This window comes from Zootoca vivipara, chromosome 7 (assembly GCF_963506605.1).
Source record: "Zootoca vivipara chromosome 7, rZooViv1.1, whole genome shotgun sequence".
NCBI lineage: Eukaryota > Metazoa > Chordata > Lepidosauria > Squamata > Lacertidae > Zootoca > Zootoca vivipara.
The window spans coordinates 65,562,540-65,590,354 of NC_083282.1; the positions used below are offsets into that span (position 1 = coordinate 65,562,540).

General features: G+C 43.7%; 2 protein-coding genes across 5 annotated transcripts in view; both read left to right on the forward strand.

The window, feature by feature from the left end:
* KDM5B (lysine demethylase 5B) overlaps positions 1-17,797 on the forward strand; it is a 54,286-nt gene extending 36,489 nt beyond the window's left edge. For 2 of the 4 annotated variants that reach the window (XM_035121539.2, XM_035121537.2), the window contains 13 exons: positions 906-1,087; positions 1,686-1,810; positions 2,469-2,619; positions 5,404-5,518; positions 6,578-6,933; positions 8,251-8,398; positions 8,700-8,879; positions 10,234-10,392; positions 10,833-11,318; positions 12,449-12,560; positions 13,153-13,307; positions 13,960-14,277; positions 15,224-17,797. In XM_035121539.2, coding sequence (XP_034977430.2) covers positions 906-1,087; positions 1,686-1,810; positions 2,469-2,619; positions 5,404-5,518; positions 6,578-6,933; positions 8,251-8,398; positions 8,700-8,879; positions 10,234-10,392; positions 10,833-11,318; positions 12,449-12,560; positions 13,153-13,307; positions 13,960-14,277; positions 15,224-15,361 — 2,625 coding nt within the window. In that variant the 3' untranslated portion in view covers positions 15,362-17,797. The remainder of the gene's footprint in view (positions 1-905; positions 1,088-1,685; positions 1,811-2,468; positions 2,620-5,403; positions 5,519-6,577; positions 6,934-8,250; positions 8,399-8,699; positions 8,880-10,233; positions 10,393-10,832; positions 11,319-12,448; positions 12,561-13,152; positions 13,308-13,959; positions 14,278-15,223) is intronic. The other 2 variants (XM_035121540.2, XM_035121538.2) reach the window with 2 other exon arrangements.
* A 3,970-nt stretch (positions 17,798-21,767) lies between these two features.
* Positions 21,768-27,815, forward strand: part of IPO9 (importin 9) — a 34,574-nt gene continuing 28,526 nt past the window's right edge. Inside the window, exon 1 of the mRNA XM_035122795.2 lies at positions 21,768-22,111. Within this exon, the coding sequence (XP_034978686.1) occupies positions 21,973-22,111 (139 nt within the window). The 5' untranslated portion in view covers positions 21,768-21,972. The remainder of the gene's footprint in view (positions 22,112-27,815) is intronic.

The following is a 27,815-nucleotide window of genomic DNA, read 5'->3' on the forward strand; positions in this document are numbered from 1 at the left end:
AACCACAACAGAAAAATAGACATAATTTGATTTTTAATTTTTTTTAGACTTTTCTACCCTTTTCCTATGGAAGTGCATAAATTATTGAGGTAAAATGTAACTTTCATGAAATACAGCAGTTGATAAGAAGCATATGACAAAAATCCCTATCAATTAACCAAAAATGTTGTCTTTTAGAAAATCATCCATTTGTTTAAATTTGCATTTCTAAGCTGGGAGGGTGTGTCACAATCTGGTCCAATGTACATAAAAACAAGTTGTGAAACGTACCAAATTCCCCCAAAATAACAAGTGTTGAATTAAATTTGAGGCTTCCTTTGAACTTGAGGCCTCGTGGCAAATGGCCCTCCTAGGTCCCCCTCTGGCCCAGCTTCCAGGTTCAGTTTCAGCATCTCTAGGTATGGCAGGGAATGTCCCTTCTCTCAAACATGCCAACAGTAATGAGGTAGATGGATCAATGTTCTGACTCTGCATAAGGCAGCTTCCTACATTCCTATATCCTGTACTCTCAGCTAGCAAGGAGAGATATTCCTACTTCTGTTCCTTGCATAGTAGCTGTCCATATTAGAAAAAGCAATCAGAATGTTTGGCCATTAATGCAGGTAACATTTATTTTTTTGAAAAGTTTTATTGTTTGTTTACTAACTTTGGTAAGAGTTGTTTAACTTCACTATTTAAAATCCTTAATTCCAAAAAATGATAATTATTGATAATTTTAATCTACATGATGGGGTAGTTTACTCATAAATGTACAGTTTACATGCAGTGAATCAGTTTATTTGTATGGAAAGTAGCTATGCCTGAATCTCTCAGGATGGTACCTTGCCATTCTTGAAATTTACTAACATCCATGAACTGTTTTGTTTTTACTGTCCTACGAAGTGAATGACTGTTGTTTATTACAGGGAGTTACTGATTTAGAGAGAGTGAATTTGGAAATATTGCCCGATGATGAACGACAGTGCATAAAGTGTAAAACCACTTGTTACATGTCTGCAGTCTACTGTTCTTGTAATCCTGACTCATTGGCATGCCTGTATCATGTAGAGGACCTCTGCACATGTCCCGCTTATAAATACAAAATGGGGTAAGATTTTGTTTGCAACTGTTCAATTCTGAGGAATAGAAATGTTTCTCTTAAAGTATAATTGCATTTCTTTTTTCCTGCTTTTGCTGAATATTGTGTGTAAAATTGCATCTTAGAAGCTTAAACAACAAATTTTGTTTGGTTTCTTATCACAACCTATAATAGGTTAGAGTTTTAAATAAACAGTAACAGATCATAGTTGAAGAAGAAGAAGAAGAAGAAGAAGAAGAAGAAGAAGAAGAAGAAGAAGAAGAGGAGGAGGAGGAAGAGGAGAATTTATTACAGTTAACGACCAGCACAGCATATTAAAAACATAAAATCAATCAGAATACAGTTTAAAATATATTCTAAAAATTTAAACTAGATGAGATTTGCCATCATTTTTCCATTAGGTACAATATGGTTGGTTAATTATTGCACTACATAAATTAAGGCATCGGCAAATAGTGGGTAGTGGGGCTGCTACCGTTGGCAGTGGCTACAGTCTCCCTAACATTTCAGCATACTGTGCATATTGTAGTAGAATAGTACATGCCAAAATGCTTCACTTAGAATTTCAAATTTGTAAGTAGTTACTGAAATTCTGTACTATTTCCAGATATCGTTACACATTAGATGAACTCTATCCAATGATGAATGCACTTAAGCTGCGGGCTGAATCCTACAATGAATGGGCTTCTAACGTAAATGAAGCTTTGGAGGCAAAAGTTAATAATAAAAAAAGTATGTATCTTTACCTTTTTGTTTTGTACTATGACTACATATTGTCAAATGTTGTTATTAGTTTGATATTATCAGGCTGTTCTTTATCACATGTACCCAGAAATTCCACCAAGTTCAGTGATCCTTACTCTCCACTAAATTTACATATGACTGCAGCTAGTTCTGTATAGGTTGAAGATGAGCAACCTCATCTGTTACCAAGCCAGGTTTATGGTTTTTGTTTTAATTTACAAAGCCCAGAACAACTTAGGTCCAGAGCTCTCCTGAACCCTTTCCCCCCAGTTCAGTCACTGAAATCAACTGCAGGAGTGCCATTGGTCGTTCCCCAAGTTAATGAAGGCTCATTTTACAACAATCAAAGGCCCAATCCAGTAGAATATTCTGCTAATAGAGATTCAGCAAGCCATGATAAGCAATTTAAGAATACATTCTTCCACAGTGGTTAATTGATGTCTGTTTTATACTTTTTTATATGGTTTTTATTGTACAATTTTATATTTTATTGCTGTAAACTGTTTTGATATATATATTTAAGTCGTAGTATTTCAAATAAGTAAGGTAAATACGGTAAGTAAGTAAAACAGTTTACTATAAAAATGCAGATCCAAAATAGTGCACTTTACTATTATAATTACCAAAAAATTTGGTTCTCCCAAAGGTCTCATGAATTTCAAAGCTTTAATTGAAGAATCTGAAACGAGAAAGTTTCCAGACAATGATTTGCTGAGACACCTTCGTTTAGTTACTCAGGATGCAGAGAAATGTGCCTCAGTTGCACAACAACTTCTTAATGGCAAACGGCAAACTAGGTATGTTTAATATGTGTTTTGTAGCTTGATTTCAAATTCCCAGGGGGTTTATTAGGAAAACTTGCTTCATGTCTTTAAATTATAGTGAGTGTTTAAACATTTTTTGCTTCTAAAAATGCTGAATACAACCCTACAGCATAAAGTGCTGAAAATACACTAAATTACCTACATTTTTATTGAGGTTAAATGTGAATAGAAACATGCATATCTATGCTTGGCATCATCAGTTACTATGATGATGGGCCTTACCTGGAACAATAAGAGAGCTGAGCAATTTTCAATTTCCCTTTGGGAGGAGAGCATGTTTGCAGCCAATAACACAATGAAGTACAGTAATTGTTTGTTCATTCTGCTGTTCTTAAATAGCCACATTGACCTAATTAATAGGAAATGGCTGCAGTCGCTCCTGCATCATCAAAGGAACCTTGGTGGCAATCTCCCATATCCTGATGGGAGGTGTGTTGGCAGGAACAGAGTGTAACTTTCTTAGGCTTCTTTTAGCAATGGTAAACACCAGAGGAGATTAGAAGGAGCAAAACAGGAGTGGGAAAGGACACAGAGGCAAGCATCACATGGTGCTGAAGAAAATACTTTATTTCAAAAGCACTCAAGTTTTCTATTTTTACACTTGATGTATTTTGAGTGCACCAGTTCTTTCGGTGGCAGTAGCAGCTTCTCAGTTTTTGAATGAGGAAGACAATTGGAATGAGCATGGTAAGCAGTAAGGTAGCCAACAGTGACACCAAATTATTCAAGGTAGTAAAAATAAAAGATACCGTATATTCTGGCCTATAAGACGACTTTTGAACCCAGGAAAGTCTTTTCAAAAGTTGGGGGGCTGTCTTATACGCCAGGTCGCCGCATACGGTGTGGGGGGGAGCTCAAAAACGGCCACGGCCGCATCCCCGCCATATGCAGCGACCGTGTAAGCGAGAGGGGACGCGGCGCGGGGCTTTCATTCCTCCTCCCTGCAGGGAAAGCAGCAGCAGCTTACTCGCATGCAAGCAGGCACCGCTTTCTTTTGCGGGGCTTTTCTCCCTCCAGGGAAAGAAAGCAGGAGCAGCTTACTCGCATGTAAGCGGCTGGCGCTTGCTTTCCGTGCAGGAAGAGGGGACACGCGGGGCTTTCCTCCCTGCAGGGAAAGAACGCAGCAGCCGCTTACTCGCATGTAAGCAGTGACGGCTTTCTTTCAGTCCAGGGAGAGGGGATGCACGGGGCTTTCCTCCCTCACGGAGCTCTCCTCCCTCCTGGGAAAGAAAGCGGCACCCGTTTATGCGCGTGTAAGCAACTGCCGCTTTATTTCCCTGCAGGAAGAGGGGAAAGAAAAGCACGGAAAGCAGCTTCTTTCTTTCTCTTCCCCCCCCCCTCCTCCCTCCTCCGTGCAGAGGAAGAAAGCGGCACCCGTTTACGCACGTGTAAGCAACTGCCGCTTTATTTCCCTGCAGGAAGAGGGGAAAGAAAGCATGCACGGAAAGCAGCTTCTTTCTTTCTCTCTCTCCCCCCCCCCACTCGCCTCCGTGCCTGGAACCGGCTCTGGGCTGCGCTCCCTCCCCTTCTCCCTCTCTCCGCCTCTCCTCCCCTCCCTCCGAATGAAATCTACGGTAGTTCAAAATGCTACCTGTAGTTCTTAGCATGCCTGCAAGTAAGTGCATTTAAACATCTGTGCATTTAAGCACTGATGTCTCTCTTTTGGCTTCATTTACTGGTATTTAAAAAGCAGGGAGAGGAAGAGATACAGAAAATTTTTATTTGGTGTGTGTTGGAAGTTTGGGATAAACTCTATATTTTGACTGGAAAAGTAGGGAGTCGTCTTATACGCCCAGTCGCCTTATACGCCAGAATATACGGTACGTCTCCTAACTGGGCATTGAAATGGGAAATACAGCTTAGTGCACGTAAGTGTAAAGTAACACACATTGGCACTAAATAAAACTTCACCAGTGGTGTCAGCTGTTGGGCGGTTGGAAGTGGTTTAGAGAAACTGGCCTTGCAGACCAGTTTTGACTCAGTAGTGGGCCAGGTTTGACCTGCAAACTGGATGTTCTCCACTCCTGGTGTGCAGAAAGTGGAGAGAGGTCATCCAATGAAGCTAAATGATGGGAGGTTCAAGACAGATAAAAGGGAGTACTTCATATAGCTAAACCTTGGAATTCACTATTGCAGGATCTGATGGTGGCCATCAGTTTAGCTTTTAAAGGAGATTAGGCAGATTCATGGACAATAAGACTAGCAATGGCTACTACTCATGGCTACATGCTGTCTGCAGGTTCCAAGGGTGGCATGCCTCGAAATATTAATAATTGTGGGGTAACAGTGGCAGAGAACTTTACCCATGATCTCCTCCTTGTGGGCTACCCATAGACATTGGGTTGGCCACAGTGGGAAACAGGATTCTGGACTAATAGACTTTTGGTCTGATCCAGCAGGTATCGTCTAATGTTCATGTGTTGCAGTCAGTGTGTTTGTAAACAAAATTAGACCATTTTCTTCTGCAACTTGAAGATTTGCCATTGTTGTATGAAACCTGTCTTGGCCTCATTATTCTCCAAGAAGAGTAAAATTAGCACATTCACACTTCACATGGCATTGACCACATGCTGTTCCCCACCCCTAGCTTATATGAAGTTTAAATAGCAGGTGAAAAAGTATCAATTGCAACAAAAGTCCAACTGCTGTAGGAATTTTATTGAACAGCGGGGCACAAATCCATTTTTAAAAAATCATTTCTGATTATGCTAATACAGTAAATGGAAGCATGTTGTAATTATGTCTCTGTGATTGCAGGTATCGGTCTGGAGGAGGGAAATCTCAAAATCAGCTGACAGTGAATGAACTTCGTTTATTTGTTAGGCAGCTCTATGCTTTACCATGTGTCATCAGCCAAACAACATTGTTGAAGGTAAATTAGAGTGCTCTAGATAATAAATACTAATAAAACAGACTCCGATTTCTGAGCACAATTCAAAGTGTTGGTGCTGACCTTTAAAGCCGCAAATGGCCTCGGTCCAGTATACCTGAAGGAGCGTCTCCACCCCCATCGTTCTGAGGTCTAGTACCAAGGGCCTTCTGGTGGTTACCTCGTTCGAGAAGCCAAGTTGCAGGGAACCAGGCAGAGGGCCTTCTCGGTAGTGGCGCCCGCCCTGTGGAATGTCAAAGAGAAAACAGCTGCCAGATTTTTAGAAGACATCTGAAGGCAGCTCTGTTTAGGGAGGCTTTTAATGTTTAATAGATTACTGTGTTTTATTTTTCTGTTGGAAGCCGCCCAGATGGGCGGGGTATAAATATCAAATTATTGTTATTGTTATTGTTTATTATTATCATTGTTATTGTTATTATTATATAATTTGGATAGAGAAACAAATCCCACTAGAGCCAACAACTTATTGGGAATAAACAAACCATAGTTAAGCTGTTGGGCAGGGTTCGGACAATCAAACAGTGGTTTTAATAAACCATGGGTTAGTGTTTTGTGCAAACCAAACATATATATCATATTTTGGTGTATGTATTTGGACATAGTTTTAAATGAATGTAAATTGGAAGGTCTGCATTACTTACTAATTTTCAATCCTTTCTTGGTGTAGAAACCTTACCCCAAGGAGTTGTCACTTCCTAAGAACAGGAAGAATATGAATTCAGATTGGAGCTCTCCCTGACCAAAATCTAAATCTAATAAAGTTGACCTGGTTAACTCATACAAAATTCTGAAACACATCAGAATTTTTGGTCATTATTTAAGCAGATCTTGGCAAAGTTGACAAGCTCTTAAAACGAGATTTGTTCAGAAATCCTAAAATCTGATGAATTTTTTTTTTACTTCTTGGAAACAAATATGCCATGCATTCTGAAAAACCTGCTAGGTTGCTTGCTGTTCAGGTGAAAGTGACAGAATAGATTTCATAATATTTTGGTGGAAGAGTTTTAAACCCTTGACATATTTTGCTGCTTTATATTTCAGGATCTTCTTAATCGTGTGGAAGACTTTCAGAAGTATAGCCAAAAACTCCTCTCTGAAGAAATTCCCAGTGCTTCAAAAATACAGGAACTGTTGGATGTCAGTTTTGACTTCGATGTTGATCTTCCCCAGCTGAGTGAATTACGGATACGCCTAGAGCAAGCCCACTGGCTGGAAGATGTGCAGCATGTTTGCTTGGACCAAAATTCTCTTACTCTGGATGATATGAGAAGACTTATAGACTCTGGTGTTGGGCTCGCTCCTCATCCTGCTGTTGAGAAGGCAATGGCTAAGCTGCAAGAGCTCTTGACAGTATCTGAACACTGGGATGACAAGGCTAGAACCATGATAAAAGCCAGGTAGAAACTGAACCTTTTTCAGAACTATTGCAGTTACCACTCACTGCTTTCAAGTAATTATTTCCCCAAACTTTCACAAAAATGAGGAAAGGTGAGTCTGTAGCACCCTGTGTACAGGAAAGAAAGCGAGATGATATATTCTCAGTCCCAGCAGGCAGGAAATGGTTAACCATTAACCCATCTTCCACTTGAAGGGATTTGGGTGACACAGAGTCCTACAAGAGTCCTATAATAATGTATTGAGCCTAGTTTTAACTACAGGGATTAACTTGTTTCCGACCTGTACCACTTTAGACTTCAAGATGGAGCCTTATGTGTCTCAATGCTTCTCCGTATGTACATATGTACACACACATGCATACAGAGTCCCTGCACATAAAAAACTGTTGTCAGGAAAGTGGCCAGGCTAGAACTTTGCCCTGGATTCAGGTAACCATGCGCACTAGTGAACACCAGCCCAAGGGCTCTCACTACTGTATATGGGATTTGCTGCTCCCCCACTTCCCCAATTCCACTCTGAAGGGTCAGGAATACTCCCCAGAGCAGCACATGTGAGGAGGAAAGATCAGAAGAGTGCAATGTTGAATTCCTCTCCTCCCTTTTATTTTTATTTTTATCACCATCGGGCTGAGAAGATCCTCCAACACTTGGTCCCCATTCCCCTGATTAAAATGTAAAAATTGCATCCGTAAGGGATATTTTGCTTAGCAAAAAAGTGTGTTGGGGTCATGGGGGGAAAGAGTCTGTGTGTGTATGCATGTGTTTGCTGAACTGCTTTGCAAGCAGCATATGCAGGCAGAGAGAACATGGAAGGAGCCAACTGCTTTGGCTTGCTCCCGCTTCCCAGCTGGGCAAGGCAGTGGCAGTCCAGCAGCAGCATCACAACAGAGCCCTTGCACTGCTTTCAGGGCTCTCTGCTGCAGATTCTGGGCTGCCTCTGCCTTGCCCAACCCCTGCGCCAAGGCGGCTTTGGATGAGGCAAGTGAGCTGGCCTCCCCAGAATCCCCCCCCCCCGCATTCTCCTTCTCGGTCTTCAAGATATGGGAACCTTACACAAGCAATTCTCAATTTCTGCATGTTCAGTGTTGGAAGAGAAGCAGGGTGGGCTTACATGTGTGATAACATGGAATGTGACCCGCACATAAATGGGGGGTTGCCTGTAATTTAAACTGAATTATATATGCATCTGATTTATCTGTTGACATCCCATACTGACAATAAGTGCCTTATGATACTATCATTGTTTGGCCAATAGCAATTTTTCACCAGTGTTTGAATAATACAACACTTTGATCATATATGTTTGTTTATTTTAAGACCGCGGCAGTCATTAAGTAGTCTTGAAGCAGCAGTGAAGGAGATTGAGGAAATTCCTGCTTACCTTCCAAATGGCATAGCTCTGAAAGAGGCTGTAAAAAAGGCCAGAGACTGGCTACAGGAAGTGGATGGCTTGCAGGTAGGAAAGGTATTGATCATCAGTGATGTTCATCATTGATTCCACTCTTAATTTCATTTGTTTCTGTAGAGTGTGTGGTGTTCAACTGCTGGCAGAAATTTAAATTGTACAACTGATGTTTCCTTAGGGTAGGGATGGGGAACCTGTTATCCTTCAGATATTGTTGGGACTCCCATCAACCCCAGCCAGCATGTAGTCCAGCAATATCAGGAGTCCCACAAGTTCTCCGTATCTGCCTTATATAGACATGCAGCAGAATAATACAATTACTTTAATGTTTTTTAAAAAAATAATGTTTCTACACTGTTAGGTTGGTGGACGTGTGCCTGTGTTAGATACACTTGTGGAACTGGTGTCTAGAAGTCGCTCTATTCCAGTACATCTTGAATATCTGCCAAGATTGGAATCATTAGTTGCTGAGGTTCAAACTTGGAAAGAATGTGCAAGCAATACTTTTTTGACTGAGAATTCACCTTATTCTCTTCTTGAGGTAAGCAGTTTAAGGTGTATACATGTTTGCTTTTAATTCAGTATTTGTGATATATACACACCACATAGAAATTAAGAGTCAAGGGCTGACTGAAATACCACAAGTATCTTGTTCACATCCATAGGGTACATCAACTGAAAGTATCCCACAAAACTGGACAAGACATCTGACATAGATTTGTCCCAACTATGGTATTTGGATCACTATGAAATCAAGAATTTTGGCCTAAAATTGCCTAGCAAAACTCACATAGCAGGCTTCTGAGGGTTCCAGCATACTGTTTCCTGCGGCAGATATCAGCAAACCTTGCACCTCTTTGAAAAGCTCTGCTGGACAGCTACTCAATGTGATGGGGGCTGCAAAATAAGCCTTCATTGCTGCCCTCACCACTACGCGGGGGTATTCAGGCTCCATCGTGCCAAGAGGGTGCTCAGAAGCTGTTGTGCCAATGGCCTATCACGTCTCACCATTCCACAGTGAGGCCTCCACATCTTTAGCTGCCAGGAATTCACCTAGAATGCAAGAATCCATCTTGACAAGTTCCTCACCAAGGCAAAGTATATGCTTTCTGTGTCAGGCCAGTGACAAACTATGACTGATCCATGGTTGTCATGGAAGCCATGAAGTCCTAAGCTGGACCACATTAATCCTGATTGTCCCTCCAAAAGGTGGCTTTCCTGGTTCAGAGAAGGTCTATCAGGATGATGTTATACATGACTGTGTGCAGTAACTAGTTTGGCCCTTGAGATTCCCAGGTAACTATGATATGGGAAGTGGAATTATACAAGAAGGAAGTGCTGGAACTGACAGCCCTAAAGGCTCAGGTGACTGATGACTATCAGATTTTAAAAGATGTATATGCAGTCTTCTGTTTCCAGGCTGTTTCTCATAGATGGTCACTGCTGAGTAATGTATGCCCTCTCCTATGTTTGTTCTTGGCTACAACTCATGTTTAGTGAGCAGTTAGCTTAACCATGAGTAAAAGGTAAGGTAAAGCTAAAGGACCCCTGGACCATCAATATCACTTCTGGTAAAGCATTAAGCCACACCTTGGTTTAACTAGGTGTGGCACAGTAGTAAAAAGGACTTGGGAGGAGTAAAATTATTGTGAGCTCCTCTCCAGGAGCCTACAAGTTTGTCTTACTGTGTTTTGTGAAGCAGGTCAGTGTCTTGTTGCCTCCCTCTTTTTTGACAGCATGACCTTGCATAGCTGAGAACCTCCTGATTCAGATGCATCTTTATTGCTTTTGCCACAACAGACTAACACAGCTACTGTGGATGGCCGTTTACAAGGAGGATATAATTATGTTGTTTTACACCAGGATGAATAATGGTTGTTCTGACTCTTCACCAGGTGTTGTGTCCAAGATGTGATATTGGAACATTGGGATTTAAAAGAAAAATGAAGAAATTAAAAGAGCCTGTCCCAAATGCAAAAAAGAAGAGCACCAAATTAGAGAGTTTAAGTGATTTAGAAAGAGCTTTATCTGAGAGTAAGGAAACTGCTGCTGCGGTATGTATACTGTTGGAAATGAGTTTGGAAATAGGTGTTCAGTAGATTAAGCTTTTCTCTTGCTTTGTTCTTTTATGATGCTTCATTTCTTCCATTTTTTAATACTTTTTAAAAATGGGACTTTCTGAGGATTGAGATAAGATGTGTTTGGGATGGATCTTCTGTTAATGAAAGTCAAGCCTTTTACTCTACATGTATCCCTTAACATTTGATGAAGTGTCAGACAATGTGCCATGAAAAAAAAAGGTTCAAAAAGAATGCATCTGGTTTGACTCCCTAGCTGGAATCATAGAATTGTAGAGTTGGCAGGGACCCTGAGGATCATCTAAAGCTTTCTCGCAAGATTTAGAGAAAATTATAGTTGAGCCCTTCAGTTGAGCCCTTCAGTTTAAAAACCTTGCTCTGAGGAATTTGACTGTTTTCATGTCATTTTCTTCCAGATGGCCACACTTGGTGAAGCCCGCTTAAAGGAGATGGAAGCACTGCATTCACTTAGAGAAGCAAATGAAAAAAAAATATTCTCCACTGAACAGGATGTAGAGATCAAAGTTTGTCTCTGCCAGAGTGAGCCTGCAGCACCAATGATACAGTGTGAACTATGCAGAGCGGTCTTCCATACCAGCTGTGTTTCAGTGCCCAGAACTTTGCAGGAACCTCGGGTGTGGCTCTGCCCTCACTGTCATAGATCTGAAAAGCCACCTTTAGAAAAGATTCTACCTTTACTGGCTTCCTTGCAGCGTATTCGAGTGAGACTGCCTGAGGGAGATGCTTTACGGTATATGATAGAGAGAACCGTGAACTGGCAACATAGAGCACAGCAGATGTTATCCTCAGGGAATATAAAACATATACAAGACAAAGTGGGCTCAGGTATACTGTACAGCAGATGGCAAACCATGGCAGGCCAGTTGCAAGAGACAAGTAAGGTAAGGTTCTCCTTGATAAGGGGAGCTCACAAGGATGTGTTGCGCAACATCCAGTTGACACATTTATCTAAACTCTGAGCTAACAATACTGTGGTAAATTATTAAGGAATTACATGCTAATTCCCAGGCCTTGGTTCACACACATTTATTAGTTAATGGATTGCCCTATTAGGCAATGAATTCTACTCTCCTTCCTTGATATGTAGCCTTATCATGGATTTAAGCTACCTTATGTTCCTGTCCTAAACTGTATCATTTAGAATAAAGTAAATCCTCCTGCACCCCTGCTTTCCTGCTCAGTTGTTAACAGTAGGGCTCTCTTATCAGTCTTGTGTCTCTGGCCCTTCATCAGCTCCTCTGTCATGGACCCCCAGTCTGCTTGTGGACCAGACGATCTGATGTCACAGTCTGTTTAGCTGGGTTGAGATGAAACTTGTTTGACTATTTGTCTTGGGGAGTAACACCCCCTCCTCCAAGGTCTAATTAGATTTGACTATGTAGATTTTTTCCCCAAGTCACAGACAGATTAGACCCTATTAGTGAATATATGGTTAGAATGTTTTGCCCCTTCACATTTCAATGGCTTTTCATTTGCTACTTTTTGCTGGCCATCCGCCCAGTTTGGTGAAATGCTTTTGAAGCTCCTGACATGTTTGTTGAGTTTTCACAATACTGGATAAATTGGTACTGTATTAACTACAGACTTTGCTACATCACCCCTAACTCCAGGTCACTTATGACTAAATTAAATAGCACCTGCTCCAATACTGATCTTGCCTACATGCATTACTCTGTTGTGGAAAACTGTTTATTCCTCACTCCTGCTTCCTGTTCCTTAATCAGTTTCCAGTCCAAAAGAGGACCTAATCCAGTGACTTCAGTTTGTTTTAGACTGTTATAATATTGTGTTTTAAATTGTTGTAGCCAACCATAGCACCTTATGGTGAAGAGTGAGTAATAAATTGGAATAATAATACCGGTAATAATAATAGAACTTTCTAAAACGTAAGATATCGGGCAGGTCATTTTAATCAATTGTTAATTGAAAGTTACATTTTAACACCATGATCATTCAAGTTCACAGCATGTTAAAGAAATAAGGTGGTGTTTAATTGCTTCTCTTTAATTAGGTTTCACAGACAATTGGTGCTACATCTTTCTCTTTGCCACATGACTGGAATAACAGACCCATGCATTTACACTCTCCATTCTCTACAGGACAAAACTGCATCCCCCTTCATGGTAAGTATGCTGTACTTAGCATTCATCAGTGTGAAATCCAGCCCAACAAGACAATGACAAAAATCTACCAACAGCATACAAATCAATATGGCTAACCTGATCCAAAACACACACACACCCCACTCACACATGAAAATAATGATCACCACAGCCAACCACAAATGAACAACCACACCCTAGGGCAACACTAACCACCAAAGGAACACAAGCAAACAAAAGAGAACTTACACAAGCAACGCTGACATGAAACTCTACATTTATTAGGTAAAATAGAAGCATAGTCACCCAACCTCCCCCCCCCCCCCGGCTACCTCTCTTCGACCAACTGATTTGTAAAAATGATAAATAGAAAAAATACAAGAGAGAGACATTGCACATACTTTTGTAAATCAAGAAACCTTTAATAAAAATACTTTTTTAAAAAATCAGTGTGAAATCCTAAACATAACATTATGAGCTCCTTTGTGTAGGGTCTTGTAGGCAGAGAGTTTGTAAAAATAATTTCAATTTGCTTGATGTGCTTTGGAAAGAAAAGTTTTAAAGCTATGTAACTTCACCTGATAATTTAAAATTATTGTGTTTGTCACTCTAGCCATAAGTGCAGAGCTGAATGAACTGATGATGGAAGCCCAACTACTACAGGTTTCACTACCTGAAATACAAGAGCTGTATGAGATCTTATTCACAAAGCAAAGCCCAGTTGCAAAGACAGAACAGAGGTCACCAGTAGGACCAACAAGTGAAAACGTATGTATTTGGGACTGGGGTCCATCTCAGAAAGGGAGTAATTGCTTGAACCTGCTTGTTTCAAAAACCTTAATTGCTGTAGTGTAAATACAGCCCCCCCCCCCATCAACAGTGCACATGCACACACAGAAGCATTTTCCTGTGTATCACTTTTCCCCTCCCTCAACATCAGCCACCAGGAGATGATGGAGAGGGCACAATAGAAATCCAGCTCAGTTGTTTCTCTGTACCCCCTTCCCCCAAAAAAGCACACCAGATGTGCACTTGCAATGGAATTCTTACCAACGTTCTGTTGTATAAGCTTTGCCAAACCAAAGCTCTAATATCCAGGTTTTTGTGACATTGCTTATGAGCTCCAAAAGTAGTTAGGGATAGCTTGCATGCTGTGGCAGTTCACAGCCAATATGTGCGCTCTCAATATTAATTCCCTTGCACTTAAAAGGTGAAAGGAAGTTTTTTGTGTATGTGTTGAAAAAATGGTTAAACTTTTCAAAAAAATCTCATTCTTAAGTGCTATAAGAAAGAGATGCTGAAGTATTATGCTTAATATGTGCTTCTCATTAAATGTGTGGATGGTTACTGCATAGCATGCAGAAGTATAAGGAACTGGCTATATGGTACTTTATGATCTTATAATGCATGTTTCTTGTAGACTGATTTTTGTCGAGGGAAGAGAGATGGAATTTGCTCTGTGGAAAGGAAGCTGAAAAGACAATTTGAGAGAGGAGATTTCTGCAGTGAGATGAGAACACGAGTCAGAAAAATAGCTCCCAACAAGAAAAAACTGAAATTATCTCATTTGAGGGAACTGGGTACTAGCAAGCTGGAAAGAAACAGGTTGTTTGACATACAGCGGTCTGGTGAAAGCCAGTTGCTTCTTTCGGATATGTCCTTCTCTGAACAAGAAGAATCTGAAGATGAGGATGCCATCTGTCCAGCTGTCAACTGCCTGCAGCCTGAAGGTGATGAGGTAAGTTGAAGGAAATATCTGTAAAGGATATAAAAATGCATGGTTTGGTAGAATCATAGAGATGGAGGGGACATTATAGGCTACCCAGGACAAACAAACCCAGTTCTTTCAGCCTTTCACCCTAAGACTGTTTTCTGAACACCAGTTTTTCTATCTCCTCAAAGTATTGTGCCCAGTACAGGATATGGTACTATTAGACTGCTAGACATGTAGCCAGGCGCGGTGCTAGGGCTTTTTGCGCCCTAAGCAAAACACCTTCTGGCGCCCCCGGGCACATGTGTCATGACGCATGCATCATGACACACACACGCACACACACTGCTGATGCCCCTCCATTGGTGGGGGGAGCACGGGCCAAGGGGGGAGCTTGGCACCCTCCCGCCTGTGCAGGGGCCTCTTTGAGCTCCTCAGCGGCCGCGGCGGCAGCAGCGCCCATAGCTGAAGGGTTCAACAGCGGGCGCTGCTGCCGCTTGCTCGCTGCAGCCACTGGGGAGCTCACAGCGTCCCTTCGATGGGCGGGAGGGCGCTGAGCTCTCCCTTTGGCTCGTGCTCCTCCCGCCTGTGGAGGGGACGCTGGGGGCTCCTTGGCGAGCGGGCGGGCGGTGGCAGCGCCCATAGCTAAAGGCTTCGGCTGTGGGTGCTTGCCGCCACTACCGCCGCCGCTCGCTCACTGCGGCCGCCGCCGCTGGGGAGCTCTCTGCGTCCCCTCCATAGGCGGGAGGAGCGCGAGCACGCGACTTGGGAGGGCGGCGGTGGCGTGGGGGTTTTGCGGGGCAGGCTCGGCAGCGCCCCCTCCATTTTCACGCCCTAGGCAATGGCCTAGTCCGCCTAAATGGACGCACCGGGCCTGCATGTAGCTACAGAAAACTTGCTAGCAAACAGATATAAAAGTGATGTACTATATTTGTTGTTGTGTGAAGACTTTTAACTCTCTCTTTGTGTCTAGGTGGACTGGGTCCAGTGTGATGGCTGCTGCAATCAGTGGTTCCATCAAGTATGTGTGGGTGTCTCTCCAGAAATGGCAGAAAAAGAAGACTACATATGTGTGAGCTGTACGGGAAAGGACTCTCCATATCGAAAGTAACATGCCTGATGAACATAAGAACTCTACAACAGAAGATTAGCTTTTTTTCCTCCATAAAGCCACTAGGCTGGTTTTAGAGCCAAGTTGCAAATGGTGCTACTTCTATCCTAATGGGATCATTTTTCAGACCTTAAAACAATTTGACACTTTTGTATTTTTATCCTTTAAGCTGTTTGTGGTTATTGAGGTTTGAAATGCTGACTGTTCAGACAGGGTTTTTTTGCCAGTTTGAAGGCATCAAAACATGCACCTTTTCATGTATAGCATTAAATTACCTCTTTGAAATTTACCAGCACATTTAATCAATCTGTTTAGGTGCAAAACACTGCACTAAGAACTCCCATAATTCCTCTTTTTGAAGAAATCCCTGTTTACTCTTTTGAACATTTTTGAAAACTTTAGATTACCCCCCCTCCTTTGATTTTGTAGACTAGGTTTATTTATCTGAGCAATAACTTCTGTGTCTGGTTTCAGTGACTGGAATTCTATTTCTGAACAGCGTGTGGTGCTTTTAGCATTGGTTAATGTACAGAAAGCAAATGTTTAGGTTCTAGTGTCACTGATGGACTAGTGATGTAGGAGACAAGAAAGCTCTGTAAAGTAATGGCCACAGCTGTATTTTGGCTTTTTCTTCTTTTTTGGTAGCTTGTATCAAATGTTGCAGTTTATATTGTGGAATAAACCTTTGGTTATGCTACAAAATTTGATGCTGGTGTCTTCAAAGATGTTGCATTGCAGCCGTTTCCCACTTCAATCACTTTTATGATGCATGTTTTCAAAAGCATCCATGCCATTGCATTTCAAACTTCTTTCTCTCCCTAATTCCACATAGCCTAGATCAGCCTTGTAAAAACATACTTCCTCATTACCTGTGGCAAATATGCATAGAAACTTAACAAATCTGTTTCTTTTCTAAGACCACAAATGTGTAGGCAAGTGGGTTTTATGAGGTAGTAACTTTTGTAGATATGTTTTACAAAGGTCTCTCAGATGACATAAATGATGGAAGGGCCTTGGCTCAGTGTCGAGTCCAGACTCTGCAGGCAAAACACCCCAGGTTCAGTCCTCAGCATCTCTAGACTTGTCACAGAATTCTGATGGAAATCGGTGTGGAAACTGGCAATGTTCACTTATTTGTCCCATGTCTGGAACAGAAATCAATTCAGCGAATATGATACGTATTCGCTCTTGTTTTGAGTTTGCCAGTGGTGCGTGATTGATTGCTTCTTTCCCTATTTGTATTGAGTTCCCTGTGTATTGAAATGAATTACCGTTGCATTGAAATGGTGTGTAATAACGTAATAATAGCAGTTAATGTAAAACTCTGCCAAACTGGAAAGTGAGACTAATAATGTAGTTAAGTTTCAGAAGACAAACTGCAACAGAGTGGACATAAATGTCTTCTTCCATCCCTAGCATCTCCAGGTATGGGTGGGAGAGACCACTGCTTTAAACCCTGAGTGCTACTGCCAGTCCAGGCTTCAGCAGCGGGTGGTCTGATTCAGTATGAGGACCAGGATTCATCTACAAGCTTTGTCAGCACAAACCCTGCCCATGGCTATATGTATATTGGACTGGTGTTCCTTTTTGTGTTAATTCCTCATGGTATATATTTGCTCACTTCTGACTTTGGTAAGTTTTTGGACAGCAGTCTTCACAACCAGATGCCATTCTTTCCCAATTCATGGGTGACACGAATACAGTTTGGAACTCTTGACCAGTGAGAAAAAGGACAGAAATATTCCTAGCAGCTTTGATCTTCTTGCTTCTATCTCTGTATAACTGCCACTTCTAACAAGTCCAACTGAGTTCAGAATCAATGTTACATTAGATGAAAGCTCAGTCAGCAGAGAATGAGACTCTTGACATACATTTGGCCTAAAATGTAACTTGCTAGCAGAACGGAAAAAAACATTGGCTGGCTGTTTTTTTAAAAAATGCCAATACATTTAAAGCATAAAACATGTTTGTAACACAAAAATCAAAAATTGAGTGGCGATGGAATTCTTATTTACAGGCTTCTTATTTCATTTTAACTTTTGGAACTAGTGATGGGAATATGCCATGGGATTAGTTCTTAAGACTTGCACTAAATCTGACAGCTAGTGAGTACAAGCAGTACAAATTATGGATGCTATAGTCCAGGAGTTTCTTCTGTCTACCTGCAGCCCTTGTAGTGGTTCCAGAAAAGCAATGGAAACTGTGTTTTATAATAAGGTATTGTCCCAACTGCAGTGCGTTGGCTGCACTGACCAGCAGCACTTTCAGAACTCCCATTATTTGAGAACAAAGCACACTAAGACCCATTGTCATGATGGCTGGGGTTGAGGGCAGTTGGGAGTCTCAACATTTGGAGCACGAGCCTTAGGAAGGCTACCTGAGGGAAAGCCTTTCCTTGAAAGCCATGCCAAAACAATCCTAGTGCCACTTTATATATTATATTATATTATTATATTGTAATAAAGAACATCTTGATCAACACTTGGTGGGGAGGGGCAGAATGAAAAAATACTTTGCTCCTTTATGAAGAAACCTGTTACAGAACTGTGTAGAAAAAGATTGTGTGTGAGAGAAATACTGTCCTAGATGTGTTCCTTTCCAAAATGCTGTGTTACTTGGGTGGAAAACCTGTGGACACCTCTGCTAACAGATTCTGAGGGAACGTGATATTTGCAGACTAGCTCTTCCTGCTGTAGTCACCCCATGCCACCTCCCATATTTTCAGGTGTCCCTCAACATTCACTCTGATTTTGGGGAAATGCTTGTACCTGTGGGGGCAAGGAAGAAATGGTGAACAACCCCCTCTGTGATCATCCATTGGCTTAGCAGAAGCACCTGCTGAATCAAAAGTCCTCCTGTGAGCTTAAGAACACCAACACGCATCAAGGTATAACTCATCCAAGTTACACCTTGAAAACACAAAGTAGCATCAATAGAGTAATAAAAGTTTTTTAGACTGATCAGCCCTTAGTTTTTCAGAAATGTACCCTCTTCAGACATAAATAAACATCTCATTTCAATCTACAATGTTACCTTTGAGCCAGTGCCGCCAACCTTTCCCCTTATGAGAGATGCGTGTTTAAAGGTAAGAACATTATTGGCCTGTGACACTTTATTTTGGGGGAATGGGGAGAGGGGAGCACCTATTGTGTCAAGAAGGAGTGGGAGAAAAAGTGGCAATATTGCATTGTTTTGCCAGGTTCTTGCAAAGGCCCTCAGCTTCGAAAGCACTGCATTGTGGGAAGGAAACAAAAACTAGACTTTATCATATCACCACTGCACAGCCAACATGAGATTGGGTTACATACAGTGGTCTGGTTGGTTCCCTGTACAATAGTGAGGTTATTACAGAGAAATTGCCATTGTTTTGACAGAATCGGATCTAGAACACAAGGGTACTGGTTTAAGAAAACACTGATCTTTCATATGGAAGCACTTAAATAGGATTGTTTTGTCACCATGCCGGTCTTTGCAAAGCAGTACTCTCAAAGCATTTACTCTAGAACAGTGGTTCCCAACAGGTGGTCCGGGGACCCCCAGGGGTCCGCGAGCTATGCCAGAGGGGTCCGCAAGATGCTATTAGAATAAAAAATATATTAAATATATTTCGTATGATAACAGATTTTTTGTTTTGGCCGCTTCCTGCATGAGCAGAGTCTAGCGCAAAACTAGAATTAGATAGAGGCAGTAGTTCTGCTGTATGCAGTTAGGTGGCGCTTTACAAACACTACTGTTTTGCAAAGAGGCAGCGCGCGCATTCTACTAAGGCTCACCTCCCCAAGATGCTTTGCGCGCGTTGGCTTCATTTGTGCGCTACTGCGCAGGTACCCTGTCTTCTCCATTCCCCTCCCTCCTCCCTCCTCCTCTTTGCAAAACAGTAGTGTTTGTAAACAAAGCGTTGTTTTCGTGGAAGCTACAGTTCGCGTAGTTAAAAATGGACCGTTGGTTAAAAAGTGGTTCGTTAAAACGACAAAGGCCTACAGATGAAGAGGAAGAACTGTAAAAAACGTATAAATATAAAATATAAAAAGACTCTTAATTTGGCTCTCACTTTTTAATTTTAGGATTAGGAATTAATGGGGGTCCTTGTCACAATAGCAGCTCAATGAGGGGTCCTCGAGAAAATTTTGTTGGGAACCCCTGCTCTAGAACACATGGGTGCTGATGTAACAAGCCAGTGCTGGAAACATTTAAATTGTCACCCTGTTGATCTGTGCAAAGCGTCGTCCTCTCAGGCATTCTCTTTAGTGAAAGCAGTTGCACAACAAAGCCAGTTAGGGAGCTTTGTCTTAAAATAGCAACAATGAAATTGGGTTAGTACATATACTGTATTGGTAATAGGCCAGAAATAATAATACTCTGTTCATCTGGATGTTTATAGGCTCTGTCATGCACTTCACTGGCATGACACACATGTCTCACTACTGCCTGCTCATCAGATCTGAACTGGCATATTTAATTCTGGCTACAACCCAGATTTACCTCAGAATGTGCTAGTTCAAAAGGAAGATGCCTATAGTCAGACCATGCTTTTGGTTTCATGCATCCATCTGCAGGACAAACAATGGGGTATTTATAGTACATGTTGGATTTGTGAAAAATCCACATATTTCTGTCTGTGGTTTTTGCATGATTAATTAAATCAGCCATTCTAAGAAAAGCATTGCAAGCCCTTCAGCAGTTTGCTTCAGCATGCAATGGAGGAAAAAGAACTTTGCTACGTATTGATGCTGCAGGACATTCGTTACAGGTGCCACATAATACTTGTTTTGCACTTGTAATAAATCTGTCTTTTAGTGTGGCAGCATGTACACTTTGGTACTTCCTGTGAATGAGGTCAGGTAGTAGGCACTTTCACTGTAATCTTAATGGTGCCTGTTTCAAACATCTTTTGGTTAGGCAAGCCCTCCAGGCATGTAGAAGTTGCAAGCATTTTTTTTCCAGCTCTGATTAATAAAAGTCCCCTCTCCTCCTCATCATCATTATACTTCTATATCAACTTCGCATTGTAATTACAAGCCAATGTACAATAAAAACACACACAGTACAAAATAAATCATCAGACAATAGACCAGGACAGACATAAAATTTATAAATGCAACCAAATTCTGTTCAATTCTTAGAGTCTTTTGGTGCAGCCTTTGTATTTTGTATCCTCCATAGCACCCGTCCATATAAGGGAAGTCAGCTGTGGCAACACAGTGTAGCCTTTCAGTTCTCCTGTTCTTCCAGGGCTGTATGAGCAGTTAGTTGGCTTAAGAAAGCAGCCCTTATTGGGCTTTCAGCAATCTTCTCTCTTTACTGCCTCACCACTATTTGAAGTACAGCCAGGAGAATGATGCCAAGCTACAGCTCTGCTTTTAGTTCATAGCTCACTACTGAGAAGGATGGGTGAGTGGGTGGGCATTTTAATTCTGATGGTGGCAATGAGAAAAAAATGCTTGTTTTTTTTTAAGAGACAAAAGATTGTGTATGCACAGTGATGGCTGCTCATTAATAGCAATCATGCATGCTATCCAGCAGGGGCCCATGAGATGCTTGACCAATACCTTATAGGACAGGTTCATCTGTATGACAGAAATCCTAATGCCTCCAAGGTTCCAAACAAGTCTCCTTCGAAAGAATGAAGTTTCTGGACAGTCTAGCTGATCCCTGTTTTGGGAACCATAGTCTTGGGATTGATGTAGTGCTACTACATGATGGATGGGAAATTCTCCTGATTTGACCTTGCTGAACCTTTAGGACTGGAAGCCATGCCTTGCCACTGAGAATGGGGTTTTACTAAATTCTCATGATTTTGTCCTAGATTTTGTCCTTCACTTGTATCAGCCAGTCCAGCAGCCCTTGGCTGCAAAGCCAAGCAGGAATTTGGTGGGGCCCACTGTTATCTTTCTTGTAACTGCAGAAACAGCAACTTCCTGCCATTCCATGGCATGGCATGGCATGGCTTGGCATTTCTGTCACCATTGACCATGAGTCACTTTTCACCCAGCAGCTTCTGGTTCGTCGGACTCGTGATGGTGTCTCTGACCCATGCCAGCCTGACCCATTAAGTACCAGCAGAATGAGATGGCATGATGTCAACATTTCTCTTTAGCAGACCACCAAGAGAAATAGCTCCACCAGCACAGCGCAGGCTGGGAAAGGCGGCACGCCTGCCTCTTCTCGGGTGTTTTCCTTCAGCTTCTTTCCATACATGGTTTTTGAAACGTTTAAATGGGTACATTTTTGTTTCAGCCTTCTGGTTTACATAGTCCTAACTGTCTGCCTTTTTAATCTGCCTGATCTGTAATAAAGGACTCTCCAAGTGTAAAAAAAAAAAAAAGTTGTCAGCCTAAGAATGCGATGCTTCAATCCGTGCTGCAGGGGGCGCTCTCCGAGAACCAGTTCCGGCGGGATCGTCGCAGGCGCCGCTCTCCGCGCGAGAGCACGTCGTTGCGTGCGCGTTTGGCGCGCGGTGGCGGCAGGAGCCGCGGCCCTCAACCCACCTAGTGCTGCCTCTCCCGCACCCGCTGCCTTTCCTCCCGCCTCGCGCTTCCTTCCCCCCCCCCGCCCCCGCCCCCGCAGAGGTTCTCCCTCGCCTTTGCTGCTGCTCTCAGGGGCGCGGCGGGATGGCGGGCGTCGTGGCGGGCCCTGTGGCTCAGGGGCTGAAGGAAGCGCTGGTGGAGACCCTGAACGGCATCCTGTGCCCGGTGCAAGGGGTGCGCGCAGCTGCCGAGGAGCAGGTGAAGGTGCTGGAGGTCACCGAGGGTGAGTGTGGGGGAGGGCAGCAACTGCCCGACGGGGTGGGGGGAAGCTCTGAGGGGAGCGGAGCCTCCCGCTTCTTCCCTTCTGTGGGCTTCGGCCTGGGATCAGCCTCGGGTCTCCCCGGCCAGGGCGATGGGCAGAGAAGGAGATGAGGATGCAGCTGCTCCTCGGTTTTCCAGTTCTGGATTAACCCCTTTTTTGGGGGGGGGGGGAAGGGGCTGGAAGGGACTTCTCGCAGAGCTCGAGGTGGACTGGGAAACTCGTGTCCTGCCTCTGCTGCCACCGGTTCCGCGCTCCCTTCAGTCCAGGCTCGCCTCTTCTTCGGCACCGGAGATGCCAAGGCTTCTTTCCAGGTCGCCCGGAGTTTATATATCTCGGGAGTGGGCCCCGCTTCTCCTTTTGTGCCCATTGTGTATGTGTAAGGCATAAATCGGCCTTCGTCTGGTGAGTGTCGTCGGCCTGGCCCTAAGGGTCGCCGCAGCGGTGCTGCCACACAACTACTACAGGATGCATTTAAAAAGTGGCTTTCTCCCTTTGGGCTAAAGGCGGGTCCTTGGTCAGAAAAGGGTGAAGGGAAAGAGGGTTCCTCATGGGATAGGTTGGGGGCTGGGGCTGGGGATGGAAGGGCCTTTGTCTTTGTGCCTTGCTGAAGTTCACCTATAAAGCAGCCTTAAGGGTTTCCAAGCTGAATTATTCAGACTTTAAAGAGCAGCACTGAGCTGAGTGAGATAGTAATATCTCTGTAGTAAAATGGATTGGCCTAAAGGGTTGCGTACAGCCGGGTTTTAATGAGAAAAAGCTGTGCTCATTAACATTAAGTGTAGTAGACTTAAATAGAGATGTAATAATAATAATATAATAATAATAATAATTTATTATTTATACCCCGCCCATCTGGCTGGGTTTCCCCAGCCACTCTGGGCAGCTTCCAACAGAAAAATAAAACACAGTGATCTATTAAACATTAAAAGCCTCCCTAAACAGGGCTGCCTTCAGATGTCTTCTAAAAGTCTGGTAGTTGTTTTTCTCTTTGACATCTGATGGGAGGGCGTTCCACAGGGCGGGCGCCACTACCGAGAAGGCCCTCTGTCTACCGGTAGTTCCCTGCAACTTGGCTTCTCGCAATGAGGGAACCGCCAGAAGGCCCTCGGTGCTGGACCTCAGTGTCCGGGCAGAACGATGGAGGTGGAGACGCTCCTTCAGGTATACTGGACCGAGGCCATTTAGGGCTTTAAAGGTCAGCACCAACACTTTCAACTGTGCTCAGAAACGTACTGGGAGCCAATTTAGATCTTTCAAGACCGGTGTTATGTGGTCTCGGTGGCCACTCCCAATCACCAGTCTAGCTGCCGCATTCTGGATTAGTTGTAGTTTCCGAGTCACCTTCAAAGGTAGCTCCACGTAGAGCGCATAGCAGTAGTCCAAGCGAGAGATAACTAGAGCATGCACCACTCTGGCGAGACAGTCTGCAGGCAGGTAGGGTCTCAGCCTGCGTACCAGATGGAGCTGATAGACAGCTGCCCTGGACACAGAATTGACCTGCACCTCCATGGACAGCTGTGAGTCCAAAATGACTCCCAGGCTGCGCACAGTTACCCCATTCAGGACCAGGGAGTCCTCCACACCTGCCCGCCTCCTGTCCCCCACAAACAGTACTTCTGTCTTGTCATGATTCAGCCTCAATCTGTTAGCAGCCATCCATCCTCCAACCGCCTCCAGGCACTCACACAGGACCTTCACTGCCCTCACTGGTTCTGATTTGAAAGAGAGGTAGAGCTGGGTATCATCCGCATACTGATGAACACCCTGCCCAAACCCCCTGATGATCTCTCCCAGCGGCTGCATGTAGATGTTAAAAAGCATGGGGGAGAGGACAGAACCCTGAGGCACCCCACAAGTGAGAGCCCAGTGGTCTGAACACTCATCCCCCACCAGCACTTTCTGAACACGGCCCAGGAGGAAGGAGCTGAACCACTGTATAACAGTGCCCCCAGCTCCCAACCTCTCTAGACAGTCCAGAAGGATGTTATGGTCAATGGTGTCAAAAGCCGCGGAGAGATCCAGCAGTACTAGGAAATAGCTCTCACCTTTGTTTCTAGCCCGCCGGAGATCATCAACCAGTGCGACCAAGGCAGTTTCAGTCCCATGATGAGGCCTGAATCCCGACTGGAAGGGATCCAAATGGTCCGCTTCTTCCAGGCGTGCCTGGAGTTGTTCAGCAACCACTCGCTCAATCACCTTGCCCAAGAATGGAAGATTTGAGACTGGGTGATAGTTGGCCATATTGACCGCATCTAAAGATGGTTTTTTAAGAAGTGGTTTAATAACCGCTTCTTTCAGCGGGTCTGGGAAGGCTCCCTCATGGAGAGAAGCATTCACCAACCCGCAAAGCCCCATCGCCCAGCCCTTCCCGGCTAGCTTTTATAAGCCAGGATGGGTAAGGATCAAGGAGACAGGTGGTTAGTTTCACTCGTCCAAGCAGCCTGTCCACATCCTCGGAGGTAACAGATTGGAATTGATCCCACGCAACTGGACTAGACAGACCTCCAACACTCCCCCGCACCCGGCCCTGCGCCCATGGTGGAGTCTACCTCTTCCCGAATCTGAGCCACTTTATCTGCAAAAAACTTTGCAAAATCGTTGCAGGAGATCATGTGGCCCGTACTGATGTAGATCTTAAGCCTTATGCAGAAATGTTTCCAAAAGGCGTTCTCTCCTACTTAAGACTAGCTTAGGCGTAGTATACAGTACTGTCACAGGGTATACTGTCTTTCTCCCACTTCTCCTCTGGAGCATTGTTATGCTCACTGTGATAAGCTAGCTGTGGGAGTGCCAGGTGCATAAATATTCCCACACAGATCACGATATACCATATGAACTGGCGCAGCTCAGCAAGGGCTGAAGCATTGCATGTCTAAATTGCAGTCTGAACGTGCTGATACTTCACTCCATAATTTCCAATTTAGGCTTTTTAAATGTGCTCTAAAACCCATTTAAACTTCATAGATTTAGGAGCGACATAGCAGTTATTATAAGATCTGAAGTTAATTCTGTGTGGTTATTAGTTGTGTGTGTGTTATATGTGTTGATATATACCTACATACCTACATACATACATATGTGCTTATGTGCTTATATGTGGTTAGATCCAACTCCCACCAGTCTCAGCCAGCACAGTCAATCATCAGGGGTGATAAGATGTGTATTCCAACAATTAGCTGCTGGACACCATGTGCCCCAACCCTGTGCTAAGGAAATTAATTTCTCCTGCCAAAATTCTACAATAGAAAAAAAAACTGCATTAGCTTTATTTATCAATTTATGAATTATTTATGTACTTATGCATTAGGAATATTCTGTTGAAATATTTAAAAACAATGTTTTCCATAGCAAATTCAAATGTTAAATCAGCCTTTAAGAAATTTATCTGCCTTTCCCTCTCTTGCCACCCCCACTATGGTAACTTAAGTGACTAATGAGAAGAAAATTCCTGAGGCTGTAGTTGTATGTAATGTGTTGTGGGCAGATAGGATTGCTACTTGGTCTTTGTTGTGCAATCGTGTTGTGCAGGCAAGTGGAGTTATAGGGGAGAAAGGCATAGCTTCCGACTTTCAGAAGCAAGTCATGAAGAATATAGCACTTTTGTGATGCTGTTCTTCTTGTTTGAAAGCTGTCATTGCTTGAAGGAGAAGTACCAATATTTATGTGTATTTGTACTATATTTCTGTTTCTGTCTGTTTTAAACAGTTTGATTATGTCACTTCAAAGGGAACTTCCTTCAGAAACCCAACCCGGCTAAATCCTTTGAGGCTTCCCCCAATGCGGTTTCTTTTATCTCTGGCACAATTTAATTGGAGATGTCTGCTGAGTACAAATGTGTGTTGAGGTTTTGGTGGAGAGGGCAGAAAGATTAATTGTACAAAGAGGACAGAGATGGCACTATTAAAGTGTCACTAATTATTGCAATAGAAGAAATCAATTGTATAGCCTTCTGAGAAGGCTTATCCATGAGGCTTCTTCACATAGGATTAAGCATTAATGATATATATTTTAAGATCAGAAGTAAGTTGCACATATTTTCTTTGTAACTTAGCTTAGCTTTTTCTGTACCTATCCTGTAAGCAAGCCCACTTTTGTGCTGAGGAATAATAGCACTAAGGAATGCTGGAGTTGAAGAGAATTTACAGCACACTATTGTGTATGAAAGTATGAGAGTTCCATAGGTCATCACAACAGGATAATGCTAGCCAGCATAAAACTCTAGGCTGCCTCATTTTTTTGAGAGCTCATAAAAATATTAAACAGGAAGCAGCTTTAGACTCACTTTTCCAAAGCTGAGAGTACACCAAGTCATAAACTACTGTATCCTTAAAACACAAAACTTAATCATATTGTTGAGCATGTGGGGAAGAGTTTTATGAGACATTCCAGATAATTGCTTTTTAAAACAATTGAAGCCAAATGTCAAACTATATGAAATTTTATTTGGTGAAAGGTGGGGGAGAAGAAAAGGGAAGGCAAAAACACACAGAGAGACTTAAAATGAAATACAGTGGTGCCTCGCTTTACGAATGCCTCGCACAACGAAAACTCGCTAGACGAAAGAGTTTTGCGTTGCGAGAGGCATTCGTAAGACGTCAAAATTTTCTATGACCGCCGCTTCATCTTACGAAGCGCGGCCATAGAAAGCGGCAAAGGAAGATCAGCTGTCAGCGCGGGAAGCTGACAGCTAATCTTCCTTTGCCGGGGAGGCGGAGCCGAAACGCGGCGGTGCGGCGGCTGCCCCTGCCTGTCTTCCCCTTGGACACTGAGCGGCGGGGGGGAAAGACCTTCTACCGCCGCCGGCTCCCGCCTGCCTCCCCCCACACGGAGCGCAACTTCGGAGGTCTCCGAAGCTGTGCTCAGTGTGGGGGGAGGCGGCGGCGGGGAAAGGTCTTTTCCCCCCGCTGCCTCTCGCCCCGCAGCCCCGACACTGAGCGCAACTTTGGAGACCTCCGAAGTTGCGCTCCGTGTGGGGGGAGGCAGGCGGGAGGCGGCAGCGGTAGAAGGTCTTTTCCCGCCGCCGCCTCTAGCCCCCCGACAGATGGGATGCGGGGGAAACACAGGATTTCTCCTGCGTCTCCCCCGCATCCCGTCCGACACACAGTGGGGATCGTATGGGCTTGAGAAGCCCCTACGATCCCCGCTGTGTGACAGGCGGGATCCCCCGCTGTGTCGGGCTTGCCCGGGCGCTTCAGCTTGGGGAAGCAGGCAGGGAGATGGCAACAGCCCGGGAAGCTGCGGGCTGTTGCCGTCTCCCTGCCTGCTTCCCTGAGCCGTAGCGCATCGGGGGACAGAGCCGAAGATTGGCGGGCGCTGTTTGCCGGAGTTGACAAGCCCCGCAAGCAGCGCCCGCTGATCTTCGTGTGACAGGCGGTGGGGAAGGCAGGCAGGCAAGAGAGCAAGCGCCTGCCTGCCTTCCCTGCCGCCAGTCCCCCGGAGCCCATAGGAACGCATTGATTAAGTTTCAATGCATTCCTATGGAAAACCGTGACTCGCTAGACGAAAATTCGTTTCACGAATTGAACCGTGGAATGAATTAATTTCGTCTAGCGAGGCAGCACTGTACTGTTAAGTCAATCTCTTGTCTTAGCTAGTTAGATGTTTCAGAGCACCTAGCAGAAAAGAGATTCAGAGAGAAAGCATCTGTGGTCACCTGGCTGAATGG